Genomic DNA, 14,851 nt, shown 5'->3' on the forward strand with positions numbered 1-14,851 from the left:
GGGTCAGGCAGGTGATGCCGCGGACACTAAGCTCGTCTCCGGCTCAGCGACCTGCGTGAGCCACTGCGGCCGCTCGGGACGCGCTGGTCGGATGTGGTTCAGAGCGTGTATCACGGCACGTGTTGCATTTGTGCGCCTATCACCAGTGTGCCCAGTGGTCGGCGCCTCCGGTCCGGGAGGCCGCGGGTCCCATTCCCGGCAGAGCACCTGCCCGGCTGCGGGTTGGAGCCCCGCTCCGGGCACAGGGGAAGCAGCGGATGGATGTGCCTCTCTTTCTTTCCTCTCTCACATCAACAAGCGTGCCCTCAGGTGGGGATTTAAAAAACAAACAAGCGCCCTGACCGGTTTGGCTCAGCGGATAGAGCGTCGGCCTGCGGACTGAAGGGTCCCAGGTTCGATTCCGGTCAAGAGCATATGCCTGGGTTGCGGGCACATCCCCAGTGGGGGGTGTGCAGGAGGCAGCTGATCGATGTTTCTAACTCTCTATCCCTCTCCCTTCCTCTCTGTAAAAAATCAATAAAGTGTATTAAAAAAAAAACACAAGCATGGTAGGAAAACAAAGTCACAGTACACAGATAGTACATATATATGTTTATCGGTTTCGGAGAGGAAGGGAGAGGGAGCGAGAGAGAGAAACATCAGTGATGAGAGAGAATCATTGATCGGCTGCCTCCTGCACGCCCCACGCTGGGGCTCGAACCCGCAACCGGGCACGTGCTCTGACTGGGAATTGAACCTTGCCCTTCTGTTGAACCTTGACCTCCTAGTTCATAGGTCAAGGCCCAACCACTGAGCCACGTGGGGAGGGCAGTACTTACTGAACATTACCGTTTGAATCCTCTCCTGTGTATGGTAGAGGAAATCTTAATTTCCAAAGCTAATCAAAACATAAAAAGTCAGTTATTTTTAGAACATTGTGGCTTTGGGTATAAGGAGTATTTACATCTGAGTTATTGATAGCTGAGCAAAGTGAGGCTTGTGCTTTCAGATGGAATATGAAATCGAAATTAAGATGTTAACTTTTTTCCCTGAACTAAATTACATTTTTTGAAATGTGAATATGCAGATTGACAGTGACTTACCCTCACTGCCCAGGAGTAATGGTAAAGCCTTGCTCTGAAGTGCTCCCTGGGTTTGTCCGTCAGTCCTCCAAGGAGTCGTGTCAGATAGATGCCTGCTCCGTTGTGAGTTGGAGGCATCTCTGGCTCATTTCACGTAGCCACCGGTGGGGACCCACCAAACTCCAGCGCCTCTAACTTCAGGCAGAGCTTGCTCTGCGCGGGCCGTTGGTTTAGTAAGTCCCCGTAGCTGCCGGACAATTGTCTGTCAGGGCAAATCAGGGTTTTTAAATTAAGATACTGCTAGTTGTTTTTAGAAGGTTGTCTTATTTTTGACAAGGCTAGCAAGTTTGCAACATTTCTCCCCGTTCCTCACCTTCCTCTCAGATCCCCAGAAGAGTGTTGGTTTATTGTTGACATTGGTTCATGTTTTGTTTTCTCAGCTAAGTGCAAGAGGTTTATTGAATACTCTATAAATTTATTGCCAACCCTCATGTGAACTGGATTATTGCAGCCGTTTTCTTAGTTGATGGTTTTAAAATTATATTCTGATGCTACCACTGTTCTGATCTTAGAGCCTTGAAACAGATTTATTCCATGCAATACATTGAAGCCTCTCTTAACACTTTCAATCACAGCCTCAACACTCTGTCAAGTTGAACCTGTGGGAAGATGGTTTGAAGCTTTTGTTAAGAGGAGAAACAGAAATGCTTCTGCCTCTTTTCAGGAACTGGAGGATAAGAAAGAGTTATCAGAGGAATCAGAAGATGAAGAGTTGCAGTTAGAAGAATTTCCCATGCTGAAGACGCTTGATCCCAAGGACTGGAAGGTATTTAACAGCTGGACCTTTTGTTCAGTCAGATGCTGTGTTAGACACGGGCAATTTTCTCATGAGTCCTCCATTAATAGCTTTAGGATGCTGCAGTAAGACAACTGTAGTTGAGCACCTTTTCATTGTTGAGCCTCAGTGGGATCGCACTAGCCATAGGGTACTCTTTCTGCTGAAGACGTCTAGGAAGGCCTCACAGGGAAGATGATGTTTGAGCTGGTCTTAAAAGGATGAGAGGCAGCTTATGAAGCAAAGAAGGGAGAAAAGGTATTCTGGGCAGAAGGAATAGAGATGCAAAAACACAAACGCGTAAAAGAATATGTACCACCTTTTTGGGATTAGTTAAAATTAAGGGTTGTTCTTGCGGGAAGGTGGTGAGAAATTCCACCTAAAACAGACTCTAGATCAGCGGTCACCAACCTTTCGGACCTCGCGGACCACCGGTTGGCTACCGCTTCTCTAGATCCAACTGTGTAGTGTCCTTTTTATGCCATGCTACGGAAGGAATTTTATTTCAGGGCAGTAGGAAGTCATTAAAAGTTTCTAAGCTAATTTTAGAAAAGTAATTCTCCTGGCAGCACAGAAAATTGCTTGAAAAGGGAGGGCAGGTCTGGAGGGGAAGTGAATAATTTGCTAATATAGGCCTAATACAATAACTTAAGCCTTCAAATGAATGCCTGATGCTTGAATTAAATTTGTGACTGGGTTTTGAGGAAGAGGGGATAAATTTTTGGGGTGAGAGGGGGTAGTCTTGAGAAGTTTTGACCTCATCTGTGTGTCACAAGAGAAGGGAATGTATTCAGAAGACTTCTGTGCATTTGGGCTTGTTACCAACACTGGGATGCAGGAAAAGAAAGTTTGTGGGGAGTGGTGTTTGTGTTCAAATTTGGTTATGTCAGACTCGAGGTTCTGGTAACATACTGGTGAAGTTGTCTGTTAGGTGTTTAGAAATTGGTTCGTGACTCTGCAAAGAGGTTAGAGGCAAAAAGCACTTGCAAGTCGTTGGCACATAGGTGATAGGTGAGGCTGTGGGAAATTGAATGACATCAGCCTAGGAGAAGAATAGACAAATAGGTATTATTGCTTAAGTTGGTGCTAGTATAATACTTCAGTGTACAGACTTTGGAATTAGAGTGCCTGAATTCAAATCTGATTCTGCCCATTTAGTGTGCTGGGACCTTGGGAAAGTTACCTGACATCTGTGCACCTCCTTTCCCTTATTGGTACAATGATGTTGTTAACAGCTCAGAGGATTATAGTGAAGATTAGTGAAATGATGCATATAAGGCACTTAACTAGTGCTTGGACACCTGATAAATTCAAAATAAATAGTATATAGTAAGAGTTCCTATCTCATTGATTGAAATGAGTGTTAAATGAGGTAAGGCATATGTATAAAGCACTTAGAAAAGTATATAAGCACTCAGAAAGTGTGAATTGATTCTCCTGCCATCATGATCAGTTTTAAAAGAAAAGAACAACATTGAGGAGCACAGCACCGGTAGATATTTAAGGGTGATTATAGGAGGAGAAACAGCAAAGGATACTACAAAGAGTAAAAGAAGTAGAAGGAAGACAAAAAAACATTTGCTTAACAACGTTTCATTAGACATCAGGCACTATACTCTTCCAAAAACTAAGGGAGGAGGAAGTCACAAGAAGAAAACACAATCACCAGTGTCACTGCTTTGGAGAGAGGTCAACCACATAACATAAATAAAGATAAAAAGCCATTGGGTGTGGCCAATGAAGTTTAGGTGACCACCGTGAAAGCCGTTCTAGTGAAATGATTCGGGTAGCAAGAAATTGCAGTGGGTTGAAGAGTTATTAGGAGATAATAAAAAGAGACCTAAGGGTAAAATACTCTTTCAAAGCTGAGTTGTAGAGAAAATGAGAGAAAACAGTAACTTGAGGGAAAGGAAGGGTCAAGAGGACATAGAATTGGGGGGCATTAAGAGCGACAAGAGAGAAAAGGAAGAAAGAATGGAGAAGATCTTCGGTATAGAAGAGTAGATGACATCAGAGCAAGGTGGCGGAGTTCATACATTCTTTTAATTGTTTCATTCAACAAATTATAACCAAGCACCTGCTGTGTGTTTCAGATATTTTTATGGGTGCTAAAGATACTGTGCTGAATAAGACAGTATTGCTGCTTCCACAAACCTTACATTTCAGTGAGGAAACAGATAATAAGCAAGCAATCAGGAACGTGGTCACTAAGTGCTGGGCAAAGAACAACAGAGTAATGGAGTGTTCGGATGACTGTCTTAGACTGAGTAGGTGGGGAAGACCAGTGGAACTGACATTTAAGATGAAACCTGGATGATTTGCAAAGATCAGGGAGAGTGGCATTCCGTGCAGAGAGCTTGTGCTGAGGAAGAAAGAAGTTTGGAATGTTCCAGGAACTGAGAGAAGGCAAGTGGTTGGAACAGAGTGAATGAGGGAGGGGCGAGGAAGTCAGGAGTAGTGGTCCTCAGTGAAAAGCCACATTAGAGTTTGAAGCACTGGCAGTCTTTCAGAACTTAGGGGGGTGGAGGAGGGACAGAAATGGGGAGTCATGAACATTTACACGATTCTTACCATATTCCAGCCCAGCATTCAATCAAGTCACCTAGGATCAAAGTATAGAGAGACAAAAAGAAACCTCAGGATTGAGCTTTGCAGATCATTGACTAACTAGTAAAAATGACTGGAAAAGCTACTGATCGGTGGGAGGAAAACATAATGGATTTAAAGAAACAAGGAAGATAACGTTTCAATAAAAAGAGTTGGTTGTGCTGCCAATAGGAGTTGAAGCCAAGTGAGGGCAGATAGGTGATCTTGGATTTGGTACCTGGAAATTGCTATTGAAAAGAGCAACTTTATAGCACCTGGGCTAGAAGTGGACAGAGCTGAACCAGATTGGAGTGGTTTGAAAATTAATGCTAGAGGAGACAGCTTCTTCAAGGAGTTTAGCTTTGCCCAGCCCATGTGGCTCAGTGGTTGAGCATTGACCTATGAACCAGGAGATCAGGCTCAATCCCCAGTGTGGGACGTGCAGGAGGCAGCCAATCAATGATTCTCTCATCATTGATGTTTCTCTCTCTCTCTTCCTCTGTGAAATCAACAAAAATATATTTTTTAAAAAAGAAGTTCAACTTTGATAGGCAGCTGAAAAATAGGATGGTAGCTGGAAAAGGGGTCCGGGAAAAGTTTTGTTTTTTTAAAGATGAAATATAATAGAGCATCTTTTTATAATGATGAAAATAACCCAGTTGAAATTAGGAGATAGCTGAAAGATGCTAGTATTTGAGGAGCCTTAGAAAAGGTGATATGCAGAACCAAGACGAAGGAGTAATTTGTTTTGGTAGGACAGGCTTTCTCAATTATGAATAAAGGGAAAGGGGGGGGAAAATGTGTGGATGCAGGTAGGATGGTAGAAAGAAGCTGGAATTTGAATAGTGTAACTTAAGTTTTTTAGTTAAGCAGGAGGCATGGACATTGATGAGAGGGTTGAGAAGGGTCTATAAGGTTTAAAGAAAGACCAGAAGACAGAAGGCATGTAATAGTAATCTTAGTGAGTGGAAAGGTGAACTAACTGAAAAAGTACGGTTGCCAGGTCTGATATAGGGGCCAATCCCTATGAAATTTGCAATCCTGAGTTTGAAGGGAAACCATCAGCCTTATTTGACTTTTTTCTCCTCTTTTATGCTCGTAACCCCCCTTCCTTCCCACTCATTCTCCAACACTAGAGTTCTGTAAGGAGCCTTCACTCGAGTTGCTACCCCAACTTCTAAATTTGCAATGCTGTTAACCAAAGCAGAAATGGAAGAGGTACTTCTATTGAGAGAAGCCTCATCCCTCGCTTTCTCAAAATTTCCATTTAACCTACCTTCTTTGGTCCCTGTGGCTCCTGGTTCTTGCCTATTACTGCCCTAGGGCTGCTGTGATGCTCTCTGCAGATCTGAAATCTTCCTGGCTACACTTTCATTTAAGAATGGCCATAGTATGTTAATAGATTTTAAGAGGAAAAGGGGTTCTATGGTCAAGTAAGCTTGGAAAATGCCGGGTTTTACAGATTTCTGTTTTCTTAACTGCAGAACTTCTCAGAGCCTTTATTAAGCTTATGTGCATCAAATCATCAAAAAACCTATATAAGAGTCTGCATTTCCCAAATTTAAATGACCACAGAACCCATTTTATACAGAATGTCTTGCTGGACTTCTATCATGGGAACATCTTTGGGAAGCACTGTTTCAGGGTGCCAAAACACAAGAGATAGTATATATTGCTGCATTTTAAACTTGACTCCCTTTTATGTCTTTATCAGAACCAAGATCATTATGCAGTACTTGGACTTGGCCATGTAAGATACAAAGCTACACAGAGACAGATCAAAGCAGCACGTAAGTATTTACTTATTTTGAAATAATCAGATATCTGGCATAGGAAATGTTTTCCTTTTGAAAAAATGTGCAGGATCGTAGTCTATAGACATAACTCTAAATTGAACCGCATATATCATATGGTTATACCAATGCATGACCACACTCCTTTACCTTCAGAACCAGGAAAATGTTAAGTTGGAAAAAAGCAGAATATAAACTGATATATGATAAGATTATACCTAAAATTTTTGAAGCATATGCTTAAGGGAAAAAAGTCTGTGAAGATACACTAAAATGTTAACAGTAATTGGCTTTGGATGCTGGCACTTTGGCCACTTCTTAAATGATTCTTTGTTTCTCTAATTTCCACATTTAGTAAGCTTATGTTTTACCATAGGCAAAATATTTTTAAATTAGCATTATGATTTTAGAAACGCTATTTAGCTCATCTTTTTTCTTAGTTTTAATGTCTAAAGTAACAAATTATCTAAATCTGGCTTATTTTGTAGATAAAGCAATGGTTTTAAAACATCACCCAGACAAACGGAAAGCAGCTGGTGAACCAATAAAAGAAGGAGATAATGACTACTTCACTTGCATAACTAAAGGTAAGGAAATATTTTAGAGTCAGGCATTTCTAATGGTGATGACTACTCATTTTCAGTTACATGTGGTTATTTTTGGTAATTTTCCCCAGAACCTCACTACACAAGTGAGGTTCTCTCAACCAGCAGCATCAGCAACACCTGACAGCTTTTCAGAAATGCAGAAGCTCAGGCCCCACCCTAGACCTATACTGAATCGGAATCTGTATTTTAATGAGATCACCAGATGATTCTTTTAAGAAGTTCATCCTAGAGTGAATTCATACCTGTTACAGCTAATGATGAAAATACTAAAATCTTTCTCATTTCAGATACTTTATGGGACTAAACTGTTCCTCAGACGTTTTGCTAATTTATATTAAGTTGCTTGTATCCTAATATAGGACCCACAGATGTTTATTGGTAATTACATAACCATGTCCTTGCTAAGCAGGTTAATACAGGTGCCACCATTTCTAAACGTTTCCTTAAATGTGATTTTACATTTTGATGCTAATTTTTTAAAAATTGTAACGCACTTTTTAAATGTATTCTTATTGGCCCACTTTTACACAATGCTCAAGATGCCTGAGATCCTTTGATTGTTCACAACCTGGGGATCTAAGTTAATTTTCTAACAATTTGTTTTTCCTCAGAGTCATGTTTTCTTAAGGGATGAGTATTTTTTTTACTAAATTTTTTATTTTTCAATTACACTTAACTTACAATATTATATTAGTTCAGGTGTACAACCCAGAGATTAGACATTTAAATAACTTACGAAGTGATCACCTGATAAGCCTAGAACCTATTTGACACCATATGTAGTTATTGCAATATTACTGACTGTATTCCCTATGCTGTACTTTATAAACATCCCCATGACTATTCTGTAACAACCAATTTGTACTTCTTAATTCCTTCACTTTTTCACCCATCTCACCAACCCCTCTTCCAAAATGTTCTCTCTCTATATGAGTCTGCTTCTGTTCTGTTTGTCCATTTATTTTGTTTTTTGGTTTCCACACATAAGTGAAATCATTTGGCATTTGTCTTTCTCTGACTTATCTCAGTGGTTTTCTGTAGTAGTGTCCTATAGAGTCCAGTGGCGAGGCGCCTCCTCTTGGGTCACCTGAGCTGGGTGCTCCAGGTGGGTGACCCATGTGGATTGGCTTCAAGGACTGGGCGCAACCACCATGGAGGATCTGCTGTTCAGGGCCAACACCACAGAGCACGACTGGCTTCTATGGGGCTCCAGTGCCTAATGAGTCTGCCTCGAGTGTGTCGCTCATGGAGATGGTCGAGTGGTCCTTCAGCATGGTCTGAAGCTGTCCACCAGGTGCACTGGCTTTGGGGCCTCCTGAGAGGTGCAGGCCAAGGTCAGCCACCACCGGTGCCTTTTCTAGAGCTTCTCGGCATGAGCCACAAGAGGCCAAGGTCAGCCACCACCAGTGCCTTTTCTAGAGCTTCTCGGCATGAGCCACAGAACAATCTGCAGATGGCTGCTGGGCTTGGAGGTGCCTGGAGAAGAAAAGCTGTGTGTGTGCTGAAGCCAGTCTGGGGCCACTTAGCAGTATCTACAAGGCATATGCTGCTTGTTTGGGGTTTGTGAAACTTCTAGAGATTGTGGGGAAGTCCAAAGCACGAGTAAAGACAGGCCATTTGTATGGAAAAGCCACTGGAAAGAAACAGCTGGGTGGGACAGGGTTTCAAGAAATCAGCAGGGCAAGGTGAACAGTGTTGCCAGGTTGGGGGAGACTCAACTAGGCCACCTGCCTGCTGATTCTGTGGGGAGAGGCCTCAGCAAAGGAACAGTGGCCTCTGCCAGCATTTCTGTCTAGGAGAAAGTTACCCGTCAGCTCTCACCCTAATACCAGACAATTCAGTTCCCCGTATGTCCCTGGTGACTTTCAAACTGCTGCCCAGTGCTGGAGTCCAGAGCGAGTGAGTCTGTCAGTTCATGCGCAGGCCCTTGAAGAGAAACACCAGGACCTCCAGCAGCCTTCATCTCAGCTACCATCCCTGCTGGTTTTCACAGCCCGAAGTTATGGGACTTCTCTTCCCGGCACTGGAACCCTGGGCTGGGGAACCTGGTGTGGGGCTGGGACCCCTCACTCCTCAGGAGGAACCACTGTAGCTGAGAGAGCCCTCCTGATTGTTACCCACCACATGTTGGTGGGGGCCCACCCATTCCACATCACCCCTCCTACCAGTCTCGATCTGGCTTCTTCACATCCATAGTTACGACTTCTGTTCTGCTAGATCCCAGGGGTTCTGAATGATGGCTGTTTTGTAACTTAGTTGTAATTTTGATGTGATTGTGGGAGGATGTGAGACCGCATTTACCTGTGCTGCCATCTTGACCAGAAGCCAAAGGATGAGTATTTTTAACTCTTGTTTTGTCATTTGCCTTCCAGAAGAGCCACTTAAAGAGGTTAAGTGCAATTATATCTAGTAGTGCTAGAGCTTTTTCTTCACCTAGATTAAATTCTACCCCCCGAGCACATAAAATTTTAAATATGAAAAATAATGACTTTTTTTAAAGGAGGGGGAATTTTTTTTTTCTCACAGGGAAAAAAATGTCAAGTCATGGTAATATGACCTTATCATTTTTTCCTCAGCTTATGAAATGTTATCTGATCCAGTGAAAAGACGAGCATTTAACAGTGTAGATCCTACTTTTGATAACTCAGTTCCTTCTAAAAGTGAAGCAAAAGACAATTTCTTCGAAGTGTTTTCCCCAGTGTTTGAAAGGAATTCCAGGTGAGTTAAGGCATCCCCTTGTGATCATTATGCTCTATTGAAGCAGTTTTCAACCTTTTTCATCTTATGGCACACATAAACTAATTACTAAAATTCTGCGGCACACAAAAAAAATATATTTTCTGCCCATCTGACAAAAAAATAAATAGGTATAACCAGACGGCTATTGTTGTGTTGGCTGTCGTCATATTTTTATTTGACAATCTAATGGAAAAGAGGTCAGTGCCCCTGACTAAATAGTCGGGTATTGCATGTTTTAAAAATTCTTGTGGCGCACCAGTTGAAAATCATTCCTGTGTTGGCCTGCTTCTTATAGTCTCTAGGTTTCTGTTTTGCTCTCTAAATAGAAGTTTTACTTTTCCATAGTGAAATTATTTTATAACTCATGGAATGTTTTTCTTTTGAGTTTTCCTTGGGGGCAGACTGCTTTTATGTAGTGTGATACAGTTACTTAGGTGACAATAATTTCCCATTTTTTTGTTTCTCTTTTATTAATGGGTACATTGCTCTATTTGGCCCATTATCACTTGAAAAAAAGCTTTTGTTCTTTTTTTTAGACATATTTTTATTGATTTCAGAGGGGAAGGGAGAGGTAAAGAGAGAGAGAATCATCAGTGTTGAAAGAGAATCATTGATTGGCTGCCTCCTGCATGCCTCACACTAGGGATCAAGCCTGCAACCAACTCAGGCATGTGCCCTGACAGAGAATCGAACTGCAACCTCCTGGTTCATAGATCGACACTCCACCACCGGGCCATGCTTGCCAGGCTTTTGTTCTATTTTTTGAGCATCTGTGTATCATAAGGTTCTCTGACTAAGGATGATTTATATTTAAGATTAAAGCATATTTCATTTCTTCCATTTAAATCAGTTTTTACATAGGGTGTACCAGTATTCTAAATTTTTTGGTTACATCTGCATTGAAAGGTTTTTTATGGAGTACATCTGGACTGCAAATGGATTCAACTGTAGAGTCTGAAAAATTTCTGATACGTGGGTTCCACCTAAAGAGATTGTGATTTAATTGTGATTTCAGTTTAATAGTTTTTGAATTCATGTAGGGTTTTTAATGTTCCTCGGTGATGCTAATGTGCATCCACATTTGAGAACCACTTTGATTAGCCATTTGGTGTGGTCTAATATTTCTTCTAATCTTTTTCTTCACATTTGTTTTGTAACAGTATTGAAGGTGGTAAAAAAAAAAAGACTATTATTTTTTTGTAGAATGATTTTATAGAATGGAAAACAAGTCAGTAAGTAGCCTTAAGATCCTTTTACTATGTGATATATGTGATGGGTGAGGTGCTGAACCTAAAAGTCTGACTTTTAGGGGGAAATGGGGTGGTGATGAGGGGGTGGAAATTTATTCCCTCTGTGAGTATTAACATTTTTTTAAAAGGCTAGGCCTGCAGATTGCTGTACTGCCCGTTTACGGGGAAAGGGGGCTCAGGGCCTATTTTTCCTAGCCAGCCACTGGCAGCTACTACAACCCTGTAACTTACAGACTGATGATAACCTGATGGATGAAACACCATTTCATTGTTACCTCGCCCATTCCTATCCACCCTTGTCCTCTATTGCACCTGTGTTGTTCAGCACACCACTCCTAATTTTCCAGCTCCATCTCTTTAGTCTTAGAGGACCTAGAAGAGGAAGATTTAGGAGAGGAAGAATTTGTCTGTCGAACTTCTGTACCAAATTTTTAATTGAATTTTCTTTTAATATTTTAGATGGTCAAATAAAAAAAATGTCCCTAAACTTGGTGATATGAATTCATCATTTGAAGATGTAGATGCATTTTATTCTTTCTGGTAAGTGGATACACTCATTTTATGATGCTGTGATTTTTTTTTTAAAGACTAAGTATTCAGTAAATACTTGATTGTTCATAAATTAATGGAGGGATCAAAAGCACTTTGTTCAGAAATTAATAAACCTCCTATTAGCTCCTATATGATATTTAGGCTTTTATGATTGTTTTTTCAATGTTTTCTATTAATCAGATTTCTAGATACCACGCACACTCTAATGGTAAAAAATTAAAACTGAGTAGTCATTTGAATTGAATAAAAATAAATAACATCTTCGCTAGCTATCTTGCTATTAAAAGTACTTGAGTACGTGTGGAAGAAACAGTACTATTTGTCTCTATAACTAATTTCTTAATTTTTAATAAGCTTAATATTCAATGGCCACTGTATTTTCTCATATCTGATAAATTAAAACATAAAATCCCGTAAAACAAAAATGACAAAATTTAGCTCTATCAGTTTTAGTTGCTAAAAATAACCACTACTGTGGTTTAAGAGTTGACAGAGTAGCAATGGTGAAGGCAAGGAAAACTTAACAAGTCCCCAGCGAGAGAGAAACCTAATAGAAGAACTAACAAGGAGGTGTGATTTTTGACTGGAGGGGAATAATAAGTATATTTTAGATTTTCATACAATGTCATTAAAAAAGGAAGAAAAGACTTGAACATAGTGTTAATTCAGTACCAGAAGGGAGTGGAGGGGATTTATTAAAAAAACACACACACACATTCACTTGCCATTAATATTGAGGTTTTTGTTTGTTTTGTTAATCCTCACCCAAGGATATTTTTCCCATTGATTTTTAGAGAGAGTGAAAGGGAGGGTGGGGAAGGGGAGAGAGAGAGAGAAACATTAATGTGAGAGAGGCACATTGATTGGTTACCTCCCACATCTACCCTGACTGAGCCAGAGATTGAACCTGCAAACCAGCTATGTGCCCTTGACCAGGAATCGAACCCGAGACCTTACGATGTATAGGCTGGTGCTCTAACCCAGTGGTCGGCAAACTGCGGCTCTTTGGCCCCTTGAGTGTGGCTCTTCCACAAAATACCGACTTCTGCGCATGGGCCATGAAGTTTCAGTCGCACTGTACGTGGGCGCCTACACGTGGTATTTTGTGGAAGAACCACACTCACACTCAAGGGGCCAAAGAGCCGCATATGGCTCGTGAGCCGCAGTTTGCCGACCACTGCTATAACCAATGAACAATATCAGCTAGGGCTGCCATTAATGTTTTTTAAAATCATATACCTCTAAGTTAATTTTAAAGAGTTTATTTGTTTTTGTTTTACTTATTTCTGTCTACAGGTATAATTTTGATTCTTGGAGAGAATTTTCTTACCTAGATGAAGAAGAAAAAGAAAAAGCAGAGTGGTATGTATATCAACCATTAATAAAGGGAGATTTTTTTTAAATTATATTTTTATTGATTTCAGAGAGGAAGGCAGAGCGAGAAAGAGAGAAACATTAATGATGAGAGAGAATCATTGATCGGCTGCCTCCTGCAAGCCGCCTACTGGGGATTGAGCCCGCAACCCGGGCATGTGCCCCAACCGGGAACAAACCGTGACCTCCTCCTGATTCACAGGTCGACGCTCATCCACTGAGCCACAATGGCTGGGCGGAAGATATTTATTTGCCTTTTTGGTATTTGTAATGATGTAAAAATATACTATATATAAATGAGTTTTTGATATTTTGAGAGCCCTCCTCTCATATGTTAAGCTAGATGAGGCCAGATCAGTAGTTGGTTAAGATATACTTAGGAAAAGGCCATGGAATATAGAATTGTCCAAAAAGCTCAATTCAGTGAATTCTTTTTCTTCTGGGTGCTTAACTTATGTTTTATTTTAGTTTTCCCTGGAAAATTGTTTGACATAAATATTCCATAAATAAGTGAAATCATGCATTAATGTTAGTAGTATAACATAGCATTATGACCTTCTCAGACATTATTTACATAGAAAATTATGTTATATTTTCAGTCATATCTATGAGCAATATTTTGTTTCCAATGTTATCTATTTTATAGTCGTGATGAAAGGAGATGGATTGAAAAGCAGAACAGAGCAACAAGGGCACAAAGAAAAAAAGAGGAAATGAACAGAATAAGAACATTAGTTGGTAAGTGTAATTAATTTTTTTTAAGTTCTTTAATTAAATGTTAGAAATTCAAAAGATTAACTTTCTTTCTGGTAGACAATGCATATAGCTGTGATCCAAGAATAAAAAAATTTAAGGAAGAAGAAAAGGCCAAGAAAGAAGCAGAAAAGAAAGCAAAAGCAGAAGCAAAACGGAAGGAGCAAGAAGCTAAAGAAAAAGTAAGATGACATTTGATGAAGTTGGACTTTAATATTCATAAAATCTTTAATTTTCAGATCTAGTTTAGAAACCATAATCTGGATGCAGAGAATTAGCTGCTACTATAAATGAATCATGACAAGTTGGTACAATTGATAGAGGGATCTTTACCAGCAAATTTTTGAGCAAAAACATGTGATATAAATTTCTTTAATATCATGCTTATTTCTAATAGTAGAGGCCTGGTGCATGAAATTCATGCACGGGGTCCCTAGGCCTGGCCAGAGATCAGGGCTGATTGGGGCCTTCCTTCCCCCCAGCTGCTGGCTGCCAGCTGCTGGCTGGAACCTTCCTTCAATCCTTGCTGCCCCCTGGTGGTCAGCACATGTCATAGTAAGTGGTTGAACTCCCATTCAGTTGAACTCCTGAGGGGACAAATTGCATATTAGCCTTTTATTATATAGGATGTTTGTTTTGCATTCCTAAATGTGTTTGTAGGATTTTACCAGCTGCTTTTCCCAGTTCAACCCTCAGTCTTCAACACATTGATGTATCATCTTTTTTAAAATTTATTTAAAGATTGAATTTTTAAAATAATATGATAGAGCATTTAGGAATTCTAATTTTCTTATTAAAATGATTTTGTTCCCCATTTTAAAGCAAAGACAAGCTGAATTAGAAGCTGCTCGATTAGCTAAAGAGAAAGAAGAAGAGGAAGTTAGACAACAAGCATTACTGGCAAAGAAGGAAAAAGATATCCAGAAAAAAGCCATCAAGAAGGAAAGGCAAAAACTTCGAAACTCATGCAAGGTATGTCATGAGTTGACCAAGCAAAGTTGCTGATTACACTTTAAAATAAAATATTTCTCTTCTTATACTAAGCAAATATAATTAAGCTGTTGTATACATTTTATCTCAAAATGTAAATGTTTTTAAATTCACTTTTAAAAATTTCCCACATTCACATTTTAATATCCAATTCTGATTTTTTATTTTTTTTATTTAACTGCCATGCCATTTTCAAAGTTTAAAAAAAAACCACTTAATATCCTAATATTTGGTCTATATTCTTGTTTCCTTTATTATCTCAACAATGTCTTTTTATAGTTGATTTATCCAAATTAGAATTGAAATAAGA

General features: G+C 40.0%; 1 protein-coding gene across 1 annotated transcript in view; it reads left to right on the forward strand.

Annotated features, from left to right (window-relative positions):
- DNAJC2 (DnaJ heat shock protein family (Hsp40) member C2) overlaps window positions 1-14,851 on the forward strand; it is a gene marked incomplete at its 5' end in the record, with an annotated part of 25,443 nt that overhangs the window by 545 nt on the left and 10,047 nt on the right. Inside the window, 9 exons of the mRNA XM_006774944.2 lie at window positions 1,697-1,887; window positions 6,197-6,272; window positions 6,764-6,862; window positions 9,460-9,601; window positions 11,332-11,412; window positions 12,721-12,786; window positions 13,445-13,536; window positions 13,612-13,733; window positions 14,374-14,523. Coding sequence (XP_006775007.1) covers window positions 1,697-1,887; window positions 6,197-6,272; window positions 6,764-6,862; window positions 9,460-9,601; window positions 11,332-11,412; window positions 12,721-12,786; window positions 13,445-13,536; window positions 13,612-13,733; window positions 14,374-14,523 — 1,019 coding nt within the window. The remainder of the gene's footprint in view (window positions 1-1,696; window positions 1,888-6,196; window positions 6,273-6,763; window positions 6,863-9,459; window positions 9,602-11,331; window positions 11,413-12,720; window positions 12,787-13,444; window positions 13,537-13,611; window positions 13,734-14,373; window positions 14,524-14,851) is intronic.

This window comes from Myotis davidii, unplaced genomic scaffold, assembly GCF_000327345.1.
Source record: "Myotis davidii unplaced genomic scaffold, ASM32734v1 scaffold125, whole genome shotgun sequence".
Taxonomy (NCBI): Eukaryota; Metazoa; Chordata; class Mammalia; order Chiroptera; family Vespertilionidae; genus Myotis; species Myotis davidii.